We start from the raw sequence: 15,385 nt of genomic DNA, 5'->3' as shown, positions 1-15,385 counted from the left end.
TACTTGATTAAGTTCGAGTAGTTTGGTAAGATTCATTGTGGTTGCATTCCATAAGATGAATATATCATCTATGAATCGCACGAAAAGTTTCAAATGGGTTTGCCATTCTGGTTTTGTCAAGATTTGTTGTTCTTCAAAATTCCCCATGAAGATATTCGCATATGTCGGGGAGGCACAATTTCTCATTGAAGTGGCGGTCTTTTGTAAGAACCATTTTGTTTTCCATTTGAAATAGCTATGTTGTAAGGTAAATAACATTAGTTCCATAAGAAAAACTTGATGGTCAATGTTGTATTCGCTCTGTAGAAGGGCCTGTTCAACCGCTTCTATCCCCAGTTGGTGTGGTATAGATGTATAAAGAGATTTAACATCTACTGTACACATAACGATAGTCTCATCTTTGGTTTTGGTTATTTTGTGAAATTTGTTCAAGAAATCTGTAGTGTCTTTGATGTAAGTTTGTAGTTTGATGACACTCGGTTGTAAATATCTGTCCAAGTATTTTCCCACTTGTTCGAGGAGGCTGTCCCTTGTAGACACTATGGGTCGTAAAGGAGGCTTTGTAAGGCTTTTATGTATCTTTTGTACCATATACATGGTGGGACGTTTTTGGGTTTGTTTGAATCAAGTATTTCTTTACTTTTTCGTTGATAGTTCCCATGTCTATGGCTTTTTGAACTATGTTGGTTAAGACTTCAGAGATTTGTTCGGTGGGGTTGAAATCTAACTTCATATAAGTATACTCGTCTGATAGATGTATTTCAACTTGTTCTTCATAGTAGTTGGTGTTTAAGATCACCAATGCTCCTCCCTTGACTGCTTTTTGGCAGATGATGTCTTTGTTATTAGCAATGGATTTCAGTATTCCCCATTCTTTTTGTGTGAGGTTCTTGTATTTGTGTCGTTTTTTGGAAATTCAATTTTTGTAGATCTTGTTTTATTAATGATTCAAATGTATCTAGGCTCTTGTGACTGATGGGTGCCATGTAGGAACTTTTTGTTTTTAATCCTTTCAGTGGATCTTCAATGATCGTTGTAGTTGGTTCTATTGTGTTCTCGAAGTAATGTCTTAAGCGTAATTTTCTCATCAATTTAAAGAAGCTGATGTCTATTTCCAAGCTGTTGGTGTGTGTTGTAGGTACAAAAGAAGTGCCTTTTTGTAATACCTTTGATTCTAATCTTGATAGATGGTAATCTGAGATGTTAATAACTAGGTTATTCTGTGTCCCCCCTTCTTGTTCTTGGCCTTCTTGGATGTTGTCATGCGTGTCTGGGGTTGTTCCTTTGTTTTTTCTGGTTCTTTGGCTCCTCCCGGGTCTTCCCCGTTGGTGGGGCCTGCCTCTAAAAAAGAGACCGTTGATGGTGTTGCGTTGGGTGTAGTAACTGGTGTGGTTTGTTCTTGAGTTCTTCTTGATTGGTTTGAAATTTCACTTTCAGATGAAGATGTGTCTGTGTTCAAATTGTATGGTTTGTTCTGTCTCCTTTTTGCGTATATGTCTGCCCAGGTATAAACTTCTCCTAGTTTATAATCTATCGTGTCTCTTCTATATTTCCGTATTTTCCTTTCGTTGATTTCCTGGGTGTGTTTTGAAAGTTGATTGTTGATATCTTCTAAGATTTTATGCCAATCTTCTAATGGTAGGGTAGTTTGTAGTTCAGATTTCACTATTTCTATTTCTTTAGTGAGTTCCTCCAATATATTAGACAGTTCTTCTATGATTAAGAGGATTAGGTCTAGTGAGCATTTATTTAATATCGCGAATCAGCGGTCCTTGAACTGTTGGATGTTTTTGCATAATGATGGTTTTAGTGGGATTCTCAGTCCCCCTGGGATTCTTTGAGCTTTATGGTATTTGATCATGGTATTTGCGTGTAATCTCTGATTGATTTCTTTTTTTGATAAGTACAGTAATTGACGTATATTTTGTTCTTTGGTCCGTGTTGATGTGAATTCCGTTGTTTCTTTGTGTATAAGTGCATATATCTTATTTGCTGCATCATCGGAAAATGCGAACGTGTCCGCTCTGAGGTCCGTTAAGTTGGATATTTGGTCGTAAGCCATGTTTAATCAGGGGCGTGCTCCGTACTGGGTTCAGATAAAATGTCTGTAAACAATGAGAGTACAATAAAGTACTGATTGGGGCCACAAGCACCAACTAACCATTAAGAAGAACAATCACCAACCGACAAAATGCCTAATGACCATTTCCAACCATCTATTCAAGTTGCAGGCACGCATAAAATGAATAACACTGTAATAATACGAGTAATGAACACCAAGCATATTAATATTAATATGTGTGCCACCTCGATATCACTAATGATAAAGAACTCGTTTTCCCTCAACACTAAACGAAACAAGAATGACCCCAGGATTACACAAAAAGCGAAATTTCCACCAGCAGCATGAGAAACTCACAATAGCAAGATGAGTCACTTTTTATTTAACGTCAAATTCTGAAACGTGTAAAATTCACCCATCCACAAGAGATCTTTAAGTCTCTCTACTATACCCATCACGGGTAATTAACTATAAGTTCTGCTCCACAGCGAGCGCGCTCCACTGGGACAGAACAGACGGAGCTGGCACAAGTCGTGACCTCGACTCCTCGAGGTACTTCCCACCAGCAGAAGTAAGTTCAACACAAACACGTCACAACGCGATTTCACGCGAATGACTCTCCCCTCTTTGCTTAACAGTTAATGAGGAGGCCTCCATGTGACCCCCGTGAAGCACAAAAGCTGAAATTTCAGGTATTTCAACAAACGTGAGCTTTCCGAACCACTGTTAAGAAAAGCGCCCTGCCTTTACCTCAGTGAGCAATATAAACAGCATCGCTCAACTCCGTACATGATTAATCGAGCACGCATTGTTCTTTGTTCGGCCTAGTGCGGATGCACATAGACTCTGCACCACACAGACATACGCACAATCCGAAGAGCACTCGTGAATGTCCATATTAATAATAGTGCCTCCCTGCACCAGGCCGACACCTTTGACACTGTTAACGCAGCAAAGGAACTAGTTCATTTTCGAGCGCATAAAATAAGGACTTTCTCAATACGCAATCAGCAGTGAATTGACCAATAAATAAACAACATAGCAGCATGCGCTCCTCTTAATATACTAGAGCAGTTCCTTAATAGGAACCGCATCTGCTTGAAATATCCTGCAACAACTAATTAACACAGATACATGTGGGCAACCTGATAACTGCCGCTTACGGAAAGATAATAGCTCTTTAACATGAGTTATTTACCATACATGTCCACGCTTTTTTAACTACTCATGTGAAAACACATTTAAACATGGAACGACACATTTTGTTCTCCGATATAACTGGGCCCTTGGCAAATTAAGATACAGCCACGCCCATTCTGTCAAGTCTTCATGAAGGCCCTCCATCCCAGGAGGCCCCTAGAACTCATGTTACAACCACTATGTGTTCCCCCATCTCTTCCCTTGTACAATGTTTCATTAGTGGTGAATTAACTTTTTGTTTTTAAGCATCTTCTTGAGACAAACCTTGATCGCAATAGATCCAGTATCATGTATAATAACGTGTTACCTTGTCGCTGTGGTCTTTCTTTTTCTCTTTCCAGTTATTTGTACTATAGACCCATAACATCAGAGAAGAAGAGTAAGTGCAATAACTATCCTTCGCACATAACCAACTTGGTACTGTGCACAACACTGGTCCTGAAGAAAGCCCCCCGACCCTTGCAGGCACCAAAGGGGCTGAAACATGTTGACCATGCACTCTTTTATAATAGGTGCTATTGAAAAGTAGTCCTTCTAGACACGCACCACCCTAACTTTTTATCCTTGCCCCACCTCCAACAGAATAAAACACGTTTGAGAGATGGAGGTAATTTTAAATTAACTAACTACTACCTTATTGCCAACTCATCCCGAATTGCTCAACTTCAGCACTGCCTTTTAATCTTCAGTTTCAGGAACGCCTTGTTATTTGTGGTAAAGAATGATACAGCAAGGGAGGGAGGTAGAGGATTCTTACTTGATCTGTGGCATTGGGTCTTCCTACTCCCCTGTTTTCCTAAGAAATTCAAACTCTCCTTTTTGCAGGTGCTTAGCTGTAGATGTTGAGTGCAAATTTCCTTTCTAATTATTTGTTTGATTTAAGGCCATGCACATTTAGTATTTTTAAAAGGTGGTAAATGTCTTAAAGAAGTTTATATCTTAAAGAGACTGTTAGTTATAGATTCCTTACCTTAGAATTACCCCCAGGCGTCAGACTGTAATCGGAGAATTTTTTCCTTAGCAGAACCCCTGCGTGTCGGAAGGTGGCGTCAGTAGACTCCGTGTACATCGTCGGCATCGTAGTCGGCAGGATGACGTTGCAATGCCTACTTAGATACCGCCCCAGTTCGCTGATGTCCGTTCTTTCTTTCTCCAGCCTAGCACAGATCCAGAGAGAGCTTACCACTTTAGTCATTTTTCGACTATGTTTTTTCAAACCTTTGTTGACTTCTTTTTTCGAGTCATCGACTTCTGATGCGCGAGGGATGTCCCATCGTCGGACCGGCTTCAAGCCCTGCGAGGTCTGTCACAAATTGATGACTGTGATGGGCCCGCACCTCATGTGCCTTTGGTGTCTGGAGCGAGACCACCGCCCGAAGTCATGCTCCGACTGCCAGGCCATGAATCTGAAGTCTTTGCGGGAGCTGTCCCGAAAGCTTTTGGAGGCCCGGCAGTCGGCTCCACGTCGCTCACGGATTTGCTCGAAGGGATGGTCTCGCGACCGTTCGCGAAGCCACCACACCTCGTCCAAGTCTTCGCACTCCTCGGGTAAATGGAAGCACAAGAAGAAGGCGAAGAAACACCATCGCTCTTCGCCTTCTCCCCGTAGGTCAGCTGACGCGACTCTGGATCCGGAGCTTCATCGCTCTAAGGCTCCATCTCTGGTGCCTGATTCAGGGACGACGCCTCGCCCCATTGCCGGGAACTGTGGCGTCCGCTGCCCAGCTTCATACGTTCTACGAAGCCCTCCACCGTATCTTTGGCAGCCCGACTCCGCTGGTGGGCCTTCGGGCCCTGCATAGTTGGATTCAGGCCTGGATCCGGATCGATGCCGGTTGACCTTACTCGACCTTTCCCAGCGCCAATCCCAGCGTCGGCCGAGGGCGTCCCCGAGATGAACTCAGAGCCGGTCTGACGTCGGCCGATGTCGAATCCGCCAACGGAGGGTACTTTTGTTCCCTTGTTCATCCCAGGTGTTCCCTAACGCCCTGAAGGTGGTGATGAGGACTGGGAGGGGTTGCTGGACCCTTTGGTAAACCAGCTGGAAGAACCGGACTAGAAAGAGGAATTTGGTGACACCACTGGTCTGGATACTTCATCAGACAAAGTACAAGAACGATCTCAAAGTCAACATCAGATGCTCCCCTACTCTACACACCTTCAGGAAGAGCCTCAAGACCTGGCTCTTTGGCTGAACCGGAGCTGCACCCCCTACACCCCCCACCCCAAACACCTTGAGACCCTCACGGTGAGTAGCGCGCTTTAAACCCCCTGGTTGATTGATTGAGAACTTGGAATGCTTTGAGGGAGCGTCGTATGCTGTGGTGGTGCGTAGGGCAGCCGAGGCCTTGGGCCTGGAGCTCCGTACAGTGGGAGTCAGGACAAGTCTCCTGACGGAGGTGCTTCAACCTTCGGCAACTTCCTCAGAACCCCTCTTGCCCTTAAACGAAGCCCTCCCGGACATCCTTCTGGGCACTTGGTCGAAGCCCAGCATAGGGGCTCCTGTGGAACGGACGACTGACCGTCACCGCCCGGTCACAGGCGATCCCATTTTCCTCACCCAATACCCTTCCCCCTGAGAGATTAGTGGTCTAAGCTTCTTCTTCCAAGAGCGCTTTCACTTCTGCTCCTCCAGACAGAGAATCCAAGAAGCTGGATCATCTTGGGAAGCGCATGTTCTCTTCCTCAAGCTTAGCACTGTGGTCCGTGAATACCGCGTGCCTCTTGGGCCGATACTCCCATACAATCTGGGATATGGTTGCGCAGGTGCTGCCTCAGTGCCCGAAGTAGGTCCAGCCGTTCTCTCACAGGCTGTGGCAGATGGGAGAGACGCAACAAAATTCACGAATCGTTGAGGACCGGATACCACTGACTCACTGGGCAGAACGATTCCACGTCGGTAGTCCTACGGCGCTACGCCTGGTTGAGGACGTCTGGTTTTTCGGGGGATGTCCAAGCGACTCTGCTGGTGATGCCCTTCGATGGCCGTCACCTTTTTGGTGACAAGGCAGACTCCGCGCTGGAGCGCTTCAAGGATTCTCGAGCTACGGCCAGATTCTTAGGCCTCGTGGGTCCTTCCGTCCGCCACAGACTGCCTTTCGTGGCTACGGAAGGGGCAACCCATCATGTCCAGCCCAGTCTAGCCACCGGTCCAAGCAAGCGCCCAGCCTATGTGTGGCCGCGGACGTGGCACCGAGCGACCTCGTGGGTTGGGAGCCAGCGGGCGGGTCAGTCGACCCTTTCCCTCCCTGCAGCAGCCTCCAAACCTTCCGAGTTTGAGGTTTCAGACCCATCAGCGGCCAATTGTTGACAAGATTCACCATCACCTCCCACATTGGCAAACCGTCATGTCAGACAGGTGAGTTTTGCAGATAGTTTGAACGGGCAACACCCTCCCCTTCAAGAGTACACCTCACTCCATACCATTGTCTTTCAATCGCATGTTGGAGGATCATTTGGCGCTTCTCTGCCAGGAAGTTTCATCTCTCTTGGCCAAGCTATCAAAGGGGTACGTGCACCAGAGGTAGGTTGCGGTTGCTGTTCTCGCTACTTTCTGGTGCCCAAGAAGTACAAGGGCCTGTGTCCTATCCTAGACCTCAGGGCTCTCAACCGCTACCTCTGCAAGGAAAAGTTAAAAATGCTCACGTTGGCTCAGGTTCTGTCTGCCCTTGACCCTGTAAACTGGATGGTGGCGTTGGACTTGCAGGATGACTATTTCCATATTCCTGTCCTGCCAGCCCACAGACGCTACCTACGGTTCACGGTAGTCCATGAGCATTTACAGTTCACCGTGCTCCCCTTCGGTCTTACTAGCGCCCCTTGGGTGTTCACGAAAGTGATGGCGGTGGTCTCAGCTCATCTGTGCAGATCAGGGTTTCCAGTCTTTCCCTATCTCGACGACTGGCTGCTGAAGGCGGGCTCACCACAGGCTGTCGTCTCCCACCTCCAGACTACGGCGGACCTCCTGCATTTGCTGGGGTTCTCTATCTACGTGCCGAAGTCACACCTGACTCACTCTAAGTCGCTCATTTCATCTGGGCTGTTCTGGACACAGTGCAGTTTCTGGCCTATCCTCCTGAAGAGCGAGTCTGGGATATGTGGTCTAAGATACTGATGTTTCAGCCTCTAGCCCGGATTTCGGTGAGAATGACCCTGAGGCTGCAGGGCCTCATGGCATCCTGTATTCTGCTGGTAGATTGTGCCAGATGGCATATGCGGGCTCTGCAGTGGGACCTGCAGTCCCAGTGGGCGCAGCATCAGGGGAATCTTTCCGACTACGTCCAGATATCGGCCGGAACTGCGCAACAACTGCAGTGGTGGTTAACGAACCAGAGGCAGATCCTTCTCCCTTCCCCAACCAGACCTCACGGTGGTGACCGATGCATCACTCCTGGGATGGGGCAGCCACCTGGGGTAGGTGGAGATCAGAGGAGTCTGGCCTCCGGCGGAGTCCGGGCTCCATATCAACTTGTTTGAGCTCCGGGCAATTCGCGTGGCACTGAAGGCATTCCTTCCCTCCAAGGGGAAGGCAGTGCAGGTGTTCACAGACAACACCACGGCCATGTGGTACTGCAACAAACAGGGCGGGTGGGGTTGTGGAACCTTTGTCAGGCGGCTCTTCGCCTTTGGACATGGCTGGAACATCAGGGCATGACCCTGGTGGTTCAACACCTGGCAGGTTCTCTGAACGTCAGATCGGACAAAGTCAGCCGTCGGTGCCTGGTAGATCTCGGATGGCGTCTTCACTCAGTGTTGGTGCAAGGTCTCTTTCAGCAGTGGGGAGAGCCTTGGTTAGATCTGTTCGCCACTGAAGAGAATGCGCAATGTCAGCTGTTCTGCGCATTTGAGTTACCTAGGCAGCACTCGCTCAGCGACGCTTTTCCCCGCGAGTGGAGCTGCAGCCAACTGAACGCCTTTCCGCCTGTACCACTTCTGCCCCGAGTGCTGAAGAAGATCAAGCGCGACCAGGCCCAAGTCATTCTTGTGATTCCAGAGTGGGCACGAAGAATTTGGTACCCCGAGCTACAAAGCATGGCCATCGATCCTCCAATCAGACTGCCCCTTCGGGAGGATCTTCTGTTGCAGCAGCAGGGGACGGTCCTCCACCCGAATCTGTCCAGCCTACACCTCCTTGCGTGGAGATTGAGCGGTGACAGCTGACCACTTTTAACCTTCCACCCGAAGTCTGTAATGTCATCTTGGCAGCCAGGCGTCCCTCCACTAAGACAGTATACAACCTGTCGATGGAACAAGTTTGTGGCATGGTGCACAGCAAAGGCTGTGGATCCCCTCTCCGCCCCTCTTTCGGAGGTTCTTTTGTTCCTTCTTTCTTTGGCCCAGCAGGGCTCTGTTCTGAGCACCATTAAAGGCTATCTGGCAGTCATAGCTGCTTTTCTTCGGCTACCGAATCAGCCCTCTTTGTTCAAGTCCCCTATTGTTTGTAGGTTCTTTAAGTGCATTATTCACCTCTTTCCTCCATCTCCTTTCATAATGCCTCAGTGGGACTTGAATCTTGTCTTGACTTACCTTACTTGTGCTCCCTTCGAGCCTCTTCACAACTGTCCGCCTAGGCTCCTTACTCTGAAGACTGCCATTCTGGTTGCCATCACCTCTGCTCGAAGGGTGAGTGAGCTTCATGCTCTTTCTTTTCTGTGCGTCAGTACAAAGTGGTGCTTAGGATGCGACTCTCGTTCCATCCTAAAGTAGTTACTCCTTTTCACATAGGGCACATTATCACTCTGCCCACCTTTTTCCCACCTCCGCACCCTTCCAAGGAGGAGAGACTCCACCATCTGGACCCTAAACGTGCGGTTTCCTTCTACCTTGACCCCACTAAAGATTTCTGGGTGGATGATCAACTTTTCATTGGCTATGTGGGTGCCAAGAAAGGTCGGGCTGTCCAAAAGCATACCATCTCCATATGGGTTGTCCTTTGTATAAAGATTTGTTACGCTTTAGCAAAAAAGGAACCTCCAGTGGGGCTGCGGGTTCATTCCACTATACCCACGGCAGCAACTACTGCTTTGTTGCATGGAGTCCCACTTATCGACATCTGCCAGGCGGCCACATGGGCATCTATGCACACGTTCACCAGACATTACTGCCTGGATAGTCAAGTCCGTAGGGACGGCTACTTTGCCCATTCTGTCCTCCAGGACTTTCTGGTGTGAACTTGGTTTGCAGACCCTCCTCCGGGGTTGGTATTGTTGGGGGGTATCTATTCTAAGGTAAGGAATCTATAACTTACAGTCTCTTTCAGATGAACAAGTTACTTACCTTCGGTAATGATCTATCTGTAAGAGACATATGTTAGTTACAGATTCCTTACCGCCCCACCCATCCTTCTAGGGATAGGGACTCCCTTGCAGGGCCCTAGTTGTGGTGCACCAGTGGTCAGTGTCTTTCATGGCTCTGCGCTTCTGGCGTGGAAAGTCGTGCCAGAACTGACGTCAGCACGCAGGGGTAACGTCTAAGTAGGCACAGACACGTCATCCCGGCTACCACGACGGACACGGAGTCTACCGAAGCCAATTTCCAACACGCAAGTGTACTGCTAAGAAAAAAAAATCCTTTTCCGGATCCAGTCTGACGCTTGGGGATAATTCTAAGGTAAGGAATCTATAACTAACATATGTCTTTTACAGATATATACTGAAGGTAAGTAACTTGTTCTTTATTGAGGATTCTTAAAATTACTAATCTGAGTAAGCGGAAACACCACCAATTTAGAGCAGGGAACTACTTATTTGAAATCTTAAAAACTGCTGTATTTTACCTTTCTCTTCAACGTCAATGGGGAGATTCAAGTCAGTAAGGAAATACTATTCCTCCGATTTGTTTATTCTAAATTTCCCTATTTTCGGTCCCATAAGGTTGGCATCTATAATATCTCTTTGAAATATAAGGGATTACAATTAACTTTGGAAGACTAACAATTAAATCTTTTGTAACAGGAACGAGTGGAAAGTTATCCATTTAGCATCATTACACATTGCAGTAGTACTGAGACTGTCTGCCAAGCCTGTGGATTAACGCGATACGTTTCCTTTGAAGTGATGTTATCAGGAGAGATGTACAACAATAAAACACTTGAAACGGATGATTTCATGCAACATGACAGACAGGTAACAATTTATATATTACGATTTTGCAAACTCGTTTTGATTATAATTCATCATTTTTGCATGCTGACGAATATTACGTCCTACTGATTTCCATATTTGCTGAAAAATGCCTGTCTCGTGCCTTCATGGGCTCCCATCCTAGCCTTGACCCTGCCACTCCTGCTACACTATCTTAGCCCACCGCTTGGTGGTGCTGTTAACCAGGTCGGCCAAGTCTTTCTATTGCCAGACTCCTTTTTCCTCACTCTGCATGGGTAACAATATTTATTTGTGCTGGACCTGTAGTTCAGGTAGTAAAGGTCATGGACATGAGTGCACACTCTTTGAGACACTCCTCAGCCAATACAAGCAACGGCGTTGCATGGGTTGCCAACGCCTGGGGCAGGGCAAGTATTGTGCCCCTAACCCATGGACCGTTAGCACTTTCTCATTTTTTTTCTTTTAAAATTTTGTGCATCTAAGGAATTTTGTGCCCTGGGCAACCGCCACTTTGGCCCCGCCCACACTATGCCACTGAGTACAAGTCCTCAATCTGATATCTCCAGCAGTATGGGTTGCACTCACACTGCTAGGATAGGATTTGGAGTTACGGCCAGAGGTGACGATTATGGAACTAGAGAACCAGGTTTGAGTCTCGGCGTCCACTGAACATCCTATGATTCTGAGCAAATCACTTGGGGCCATAGTTTCAAAATTTGGGAATAGCAATTTCGAAATTGTGATTCTTGCCAAATTGAAATTTGGATACCACAATTCCTGATGTACCACAGAATATATTATAAAATAGAGATTCTTAGTAGGATCGCAAATCAGCTACCTCGTCAATATTAATGAGGTAGGTCGCAATTTGTGACCCACTAGGAATCACAGCAGTGGTGGCCTGCTGGAGTCAGCAGACACCAAATCTGCAATCGCTTTTTATTATAGCAATTTTTTTTCTTTGAAATACAGCCTTTTTTCCTAAAGTAAAACTGGATGCGTTTCAAAAGAAAAATAAAACTTTGATGTTTAATTTTTTAAGAGTAGGAAGTGGTCGGTGTGAACACTGCCTTCTTTTAAAAAAAATATATATATATTTTTTTTTTTTTATGGGAAGTGCTCGAATGGGCACTCCTTCCCATTTGCCAATGGTTATCATTACCTTTCGGTAGGCAGATGAGGTGCCAGCTGAACTGACCTCCAGTTATGGCTGTTTTTTAAAAAAAATTCTAGACATATTTTCATATGTCATATTTTTTCCCTTTTGTTAATGCTTAGGCCTGAGACAGAGCAGTGCCACAGGGTGATTTAAAAGAGGAGTGAAGAGATGAAGAAAAGGTGGGAAGCTGCTGATTGGGAGAGAGCATGATCTACCCACTGGACATAGGGAAGCCAAAAGGAGAGGCAGGTGCGGTTTCAGTGGGAGCAGAGCTGGTTGGTGAAACATACAGTACTTGTAGCGTGAACCAGACCTGTGCACTTATCTTTGCAATGTATGCTTTGATTCGAGAAGCAGAGAGCGCTCCGAGAAATGCACAGTCATGATTCGCAGTGTAGGTCGCCATGACGAGAGTCACAGGGAAACCTGCCCCTGTATTTATGTCCTTAATGTAAGAAACGCCATTTACTTTAATTAACTTAGGCTTAAACCGCCATGCTGCTGGGCTGGCAGTTCCGGCACTCACGCACAGCCACACTCCTAGAATCTGAACAGCAGGTTTTCCTCACCTGGGAAATAAGGGAACACAAGCTGTCCACAAAAGCAGAGAAAGTAAAACTAACTCTGTGTGGATCGCACTGTCATGTAGCTCGTCCGATGGCTGGAGCTGCGCAGGCGGATTACTAGATCACACTCTCCCCAGTGCTTTAAATGGGCCGGTAGTCATTGGGACCCAGTACCAGCACTTCTGAATGTAACGCCCGTGAGTACCGGAACGTCTCCTTGGTCAAAGAGAACACCGGCGCTCATGGGGCCGCAAAGCAGGCTTAGTGGAAGGGATTTACAGTAGCGTAGTTGCTGCTCACTAGCTGGCAACCAATTAGTCTGTCCATGTTTGTGCTGTGCTCTGACAATTGAGTGTCAAATCGACCATTGACCATTCAGCAGCGGCTTATTTGCATGTATTCAGAGCTGCCCGGGAGTTTGGAATGGGCTCTGGGTCCAATAAGACGCTCTGGAATCAGTCACACGGTAGGAGTGTGGACGGGCCTGCTGACTGCCACATATAACGTGACTCGTGTAAAATGTAAGTGAAGACTGCACGACGGTGCAGCAGAGCAAGCCAGCGCTTGATTCGAGTCGGGTTGAGGTGGGATGGGGCGACAGTGACAGCGACACGGCGGAGGGCAATCCAGGTGCATCAGAGCGAACATTCATGAATGCAAGCATTTGTTAAAACAAATGGACTGCATGCTGTGTGTGCGTGCTTGTATGTTACTGTGCGTGCTTGCATGCGAGAGTGCTGTGTGCTATGTTCATTTTACTGATGTTAAACAGATGAGGCTTTTTGTTAAATAGAGTGATATGCTGTGTAATTTTAAAGTTTCTTTGTAAAAAGCCCACACTATTTGCTATTGTGCATAATGTAAAAATGGGAAATGTCTTTTATGTACCGTGCACGGAGGTAATCTGTGCACATACAAAATTTGAAGGAAAATATTAAATGTTCCCTTCTGTACATATAAGGACTAAGAGAATACTCCATAGATTCCATCATGCACATCTGCACACCAAAACATCTCAATCCCATTAAATGTGCTCTCCAAGTCCTGCCCCTAAGCATCACCACTAACCCTGCCTCTAAGCATCACCTCTAACCCTGCCTCTAGCTGCCCCACACCCCACCCATAGTCTGCTACACAGTTTGAAGAGTACCTGCACTTATTTCCCCCCACTTAAAGCACTGACTCTACCATATATCCAAGGGGCCCAATACCTACCCCTGGAAGTCCTGATGCAGTGCTGCAGAGGCCCATTCACACTCGTTTTCCCACAGCAGAACGATCTGCTCGGCTGCTGCTCCTGTTTTTGTTTAACACTGCTGTGAATCCTGTGGCATGAACGGGTGTTACAATCTTACCCTTTCTGCCAGGAATAGAAACACTGTTGCTTGGCGCTTAAAGCGCTGTGTTTGTTCTCTCTAACCTTGTATTGCCCTGCTGACCTCTAATGCAGGGGTCGCATGCGCCTGTCCCTGAGGTCTTTATGTTTTTAGGACATAAGTTTGCTAAATGACAACATGTTAATTATTGCATCTTAAAATGTACAAAATTTGAAATAACACCTGGTGGTATAAGGCCTACCTAGCACTCCACTAATGTAATGGAATATGTTTTTAGTGCCTCTTGAGAACCTCTGGATTTTTAGTCCATCTATGTATAGAGTTTGTTGTGAATGTTTACATTTGACAGTGTTTTTTGTTTAAAGAATTCCTCACAGAAGAAGCCCCCCAAATCTCCTAAAATAAGCAAATGAATAAAGAATTGGGTCTATTAATTGTGCAGGGCTGGTGCCAGGACTGAAGGGAAACAATGAGAGGCACTGCTGGTGCAGGGAGGTTATGGAAATAGGGCGATCCAGTGGATGAAGGGGCAACACGGCAGGTGATCAGTAGTCTCGTATGAAACATTTTGGGCACCAACATTTTTTATACACATAATGCACTAGAAGTACTACCACAAACTTAATACACTAAAATAAAATTCCTTCTGATTGTCCCCACCAAGTTGCAAAGTGAAGGTTGAAACCTGTCTCAGCTCATGCTTTATGTTGGGGAAGAAGTGTGGCGCAGCGGCCAGGGCGACTGACTCCAGAACCCGGACACTCGCGGTTCGATCCCCGGTGCAGGCGGCAGATGAGCCCAGCACCATGTGACTCTGGGCAATAGCTCGCTTAATCTTTTCGACGGCCCCCAGCGCCTTGACACCTTCGGGTAATTGTTTGCACTTTACAAATACTGGACATTTACATTTATGTTCAGTGGCCGGCCCATCTGCGTGGAATGCACCGGTCATTTGGCCGCTTCTTGTACATGCTCACTCCGCTATAGAGGCACAGCATCAGCATCGACTCTTGCACATCACACCTGGCATCACAGAAACAAGGGATTAGAGCCCTTCCACTGTAACTGCTGGGTTATGGTCCATTATTACAGGAAGGAATTTCTAAACTAACCTTGTCCTCCTAAAGCGGTGTCCCATGCAGCTAGGATGGCCACAGACACAAGAAAGTTTGGCATATCTTTCCAATAGTAATCACAGTGTGCGACCCCCGATTCAGGCAAGAAGTATCTATAAAATAGCCGTGTTGCCCAAAAACCTGTTCACTCTACCTCTGCAACAACCCAGAACCTAGCCTCCTCGTTGGACCAGTGAGAACTGTGAGGCACTATCTCTTTATCAGCAAGTTAAAGACTCTAAAGCAGTGCTTTCCTAGAAATGCCCAGAGAGTTTAGAATTGCATCCTCCCAGCCATCAAGACATTACCCTCTAAAAATACATTTAAAATGGGATCAAAATATATGTTGCTTTAATGTCACCTAGTACTGCGTGCAGTGGGAGTGTAGGCTCAATATGATACAAAAACCCAACACTTCACTGCAAAAAACGAATGATTAAAGAGACCTATAGTTAGGAATGTTAATATGAGTTTCCCTTACTTTAGAAAAAAACAGAAATCCACTGACAAAATCCAGGGGCCTAATTCGCAAATTGCATTGTGTAGTACTATTGTAGTATTACAATAGTGCTACAGCTGTACTACAAACGCTACACAAAATGCTATTCACAATCTAACGTCTAAAGTATTACTGCAAAACAGTAAAGTCTAGCATTACACAGGCCCAACCACTGATACTGCAACACCCTCTTATAGAAAATAATGGAATAAAACCTGATAGGAAATCATGTTAAATGAGCTTAAATTGTTTTAAATAGGTAAATATATAAATGCATTTAAATTAATACCTAAAAATAGTGCATATTTATTTAATTATAAAAGGTTTTAACATCCTTTTTTTGT

The 15,385-nt window shown here is 46.1% G+C and overlaps 1 protein-coding gene across 2 annotated transcripts in view; it reads left to right on the top strand.

Annotated features, from left to right (window-relative positions):
- CCDC82 (coiled-coil domain containing 82) overlaps positions 1 to 15,385 on the top strand; it is a 149,598-nt gene that overhangs the window by 97,841 nt on the left and 36,372 nt on the right. Inside the window, exon 6 of one of the 2 annotated variants that reach the window (XM_085621427.1) lies at positions 10,216 to 10,386. The exons of the other annotated variant lie outside the window; for it this stretch is intronic. Coding sequence (XP_085477553.1) covers positions 10,216 to 10,386 — 171 coding nt within the window. The remainder of the gene's footprint in view (positions 1 to 10,215; positions 10,387 to 15,385) is intronic. 2 annotated transcript variants of the gene reach the window in all.

The sequence above is a fragment of the Triturus cristatus genome, chromosome 8 (genome assembly GCF_964204655.1).
Source record: "Triturus cristatus chromosome 8, aTriCri1.1, whole genome shotgun sequence".
Classification (NCBI taxonomy): domain Eukaryota; kingdom Metazoa; phylum Chordata; class Amphibia; order Caudata; family Salamandridae; genus Triturus; species Triturus cristatus.
Note: the sequence above shows the minus strand (reverse complement) of the source record. Positions and strands in the feature narration are given on the sequence as shown.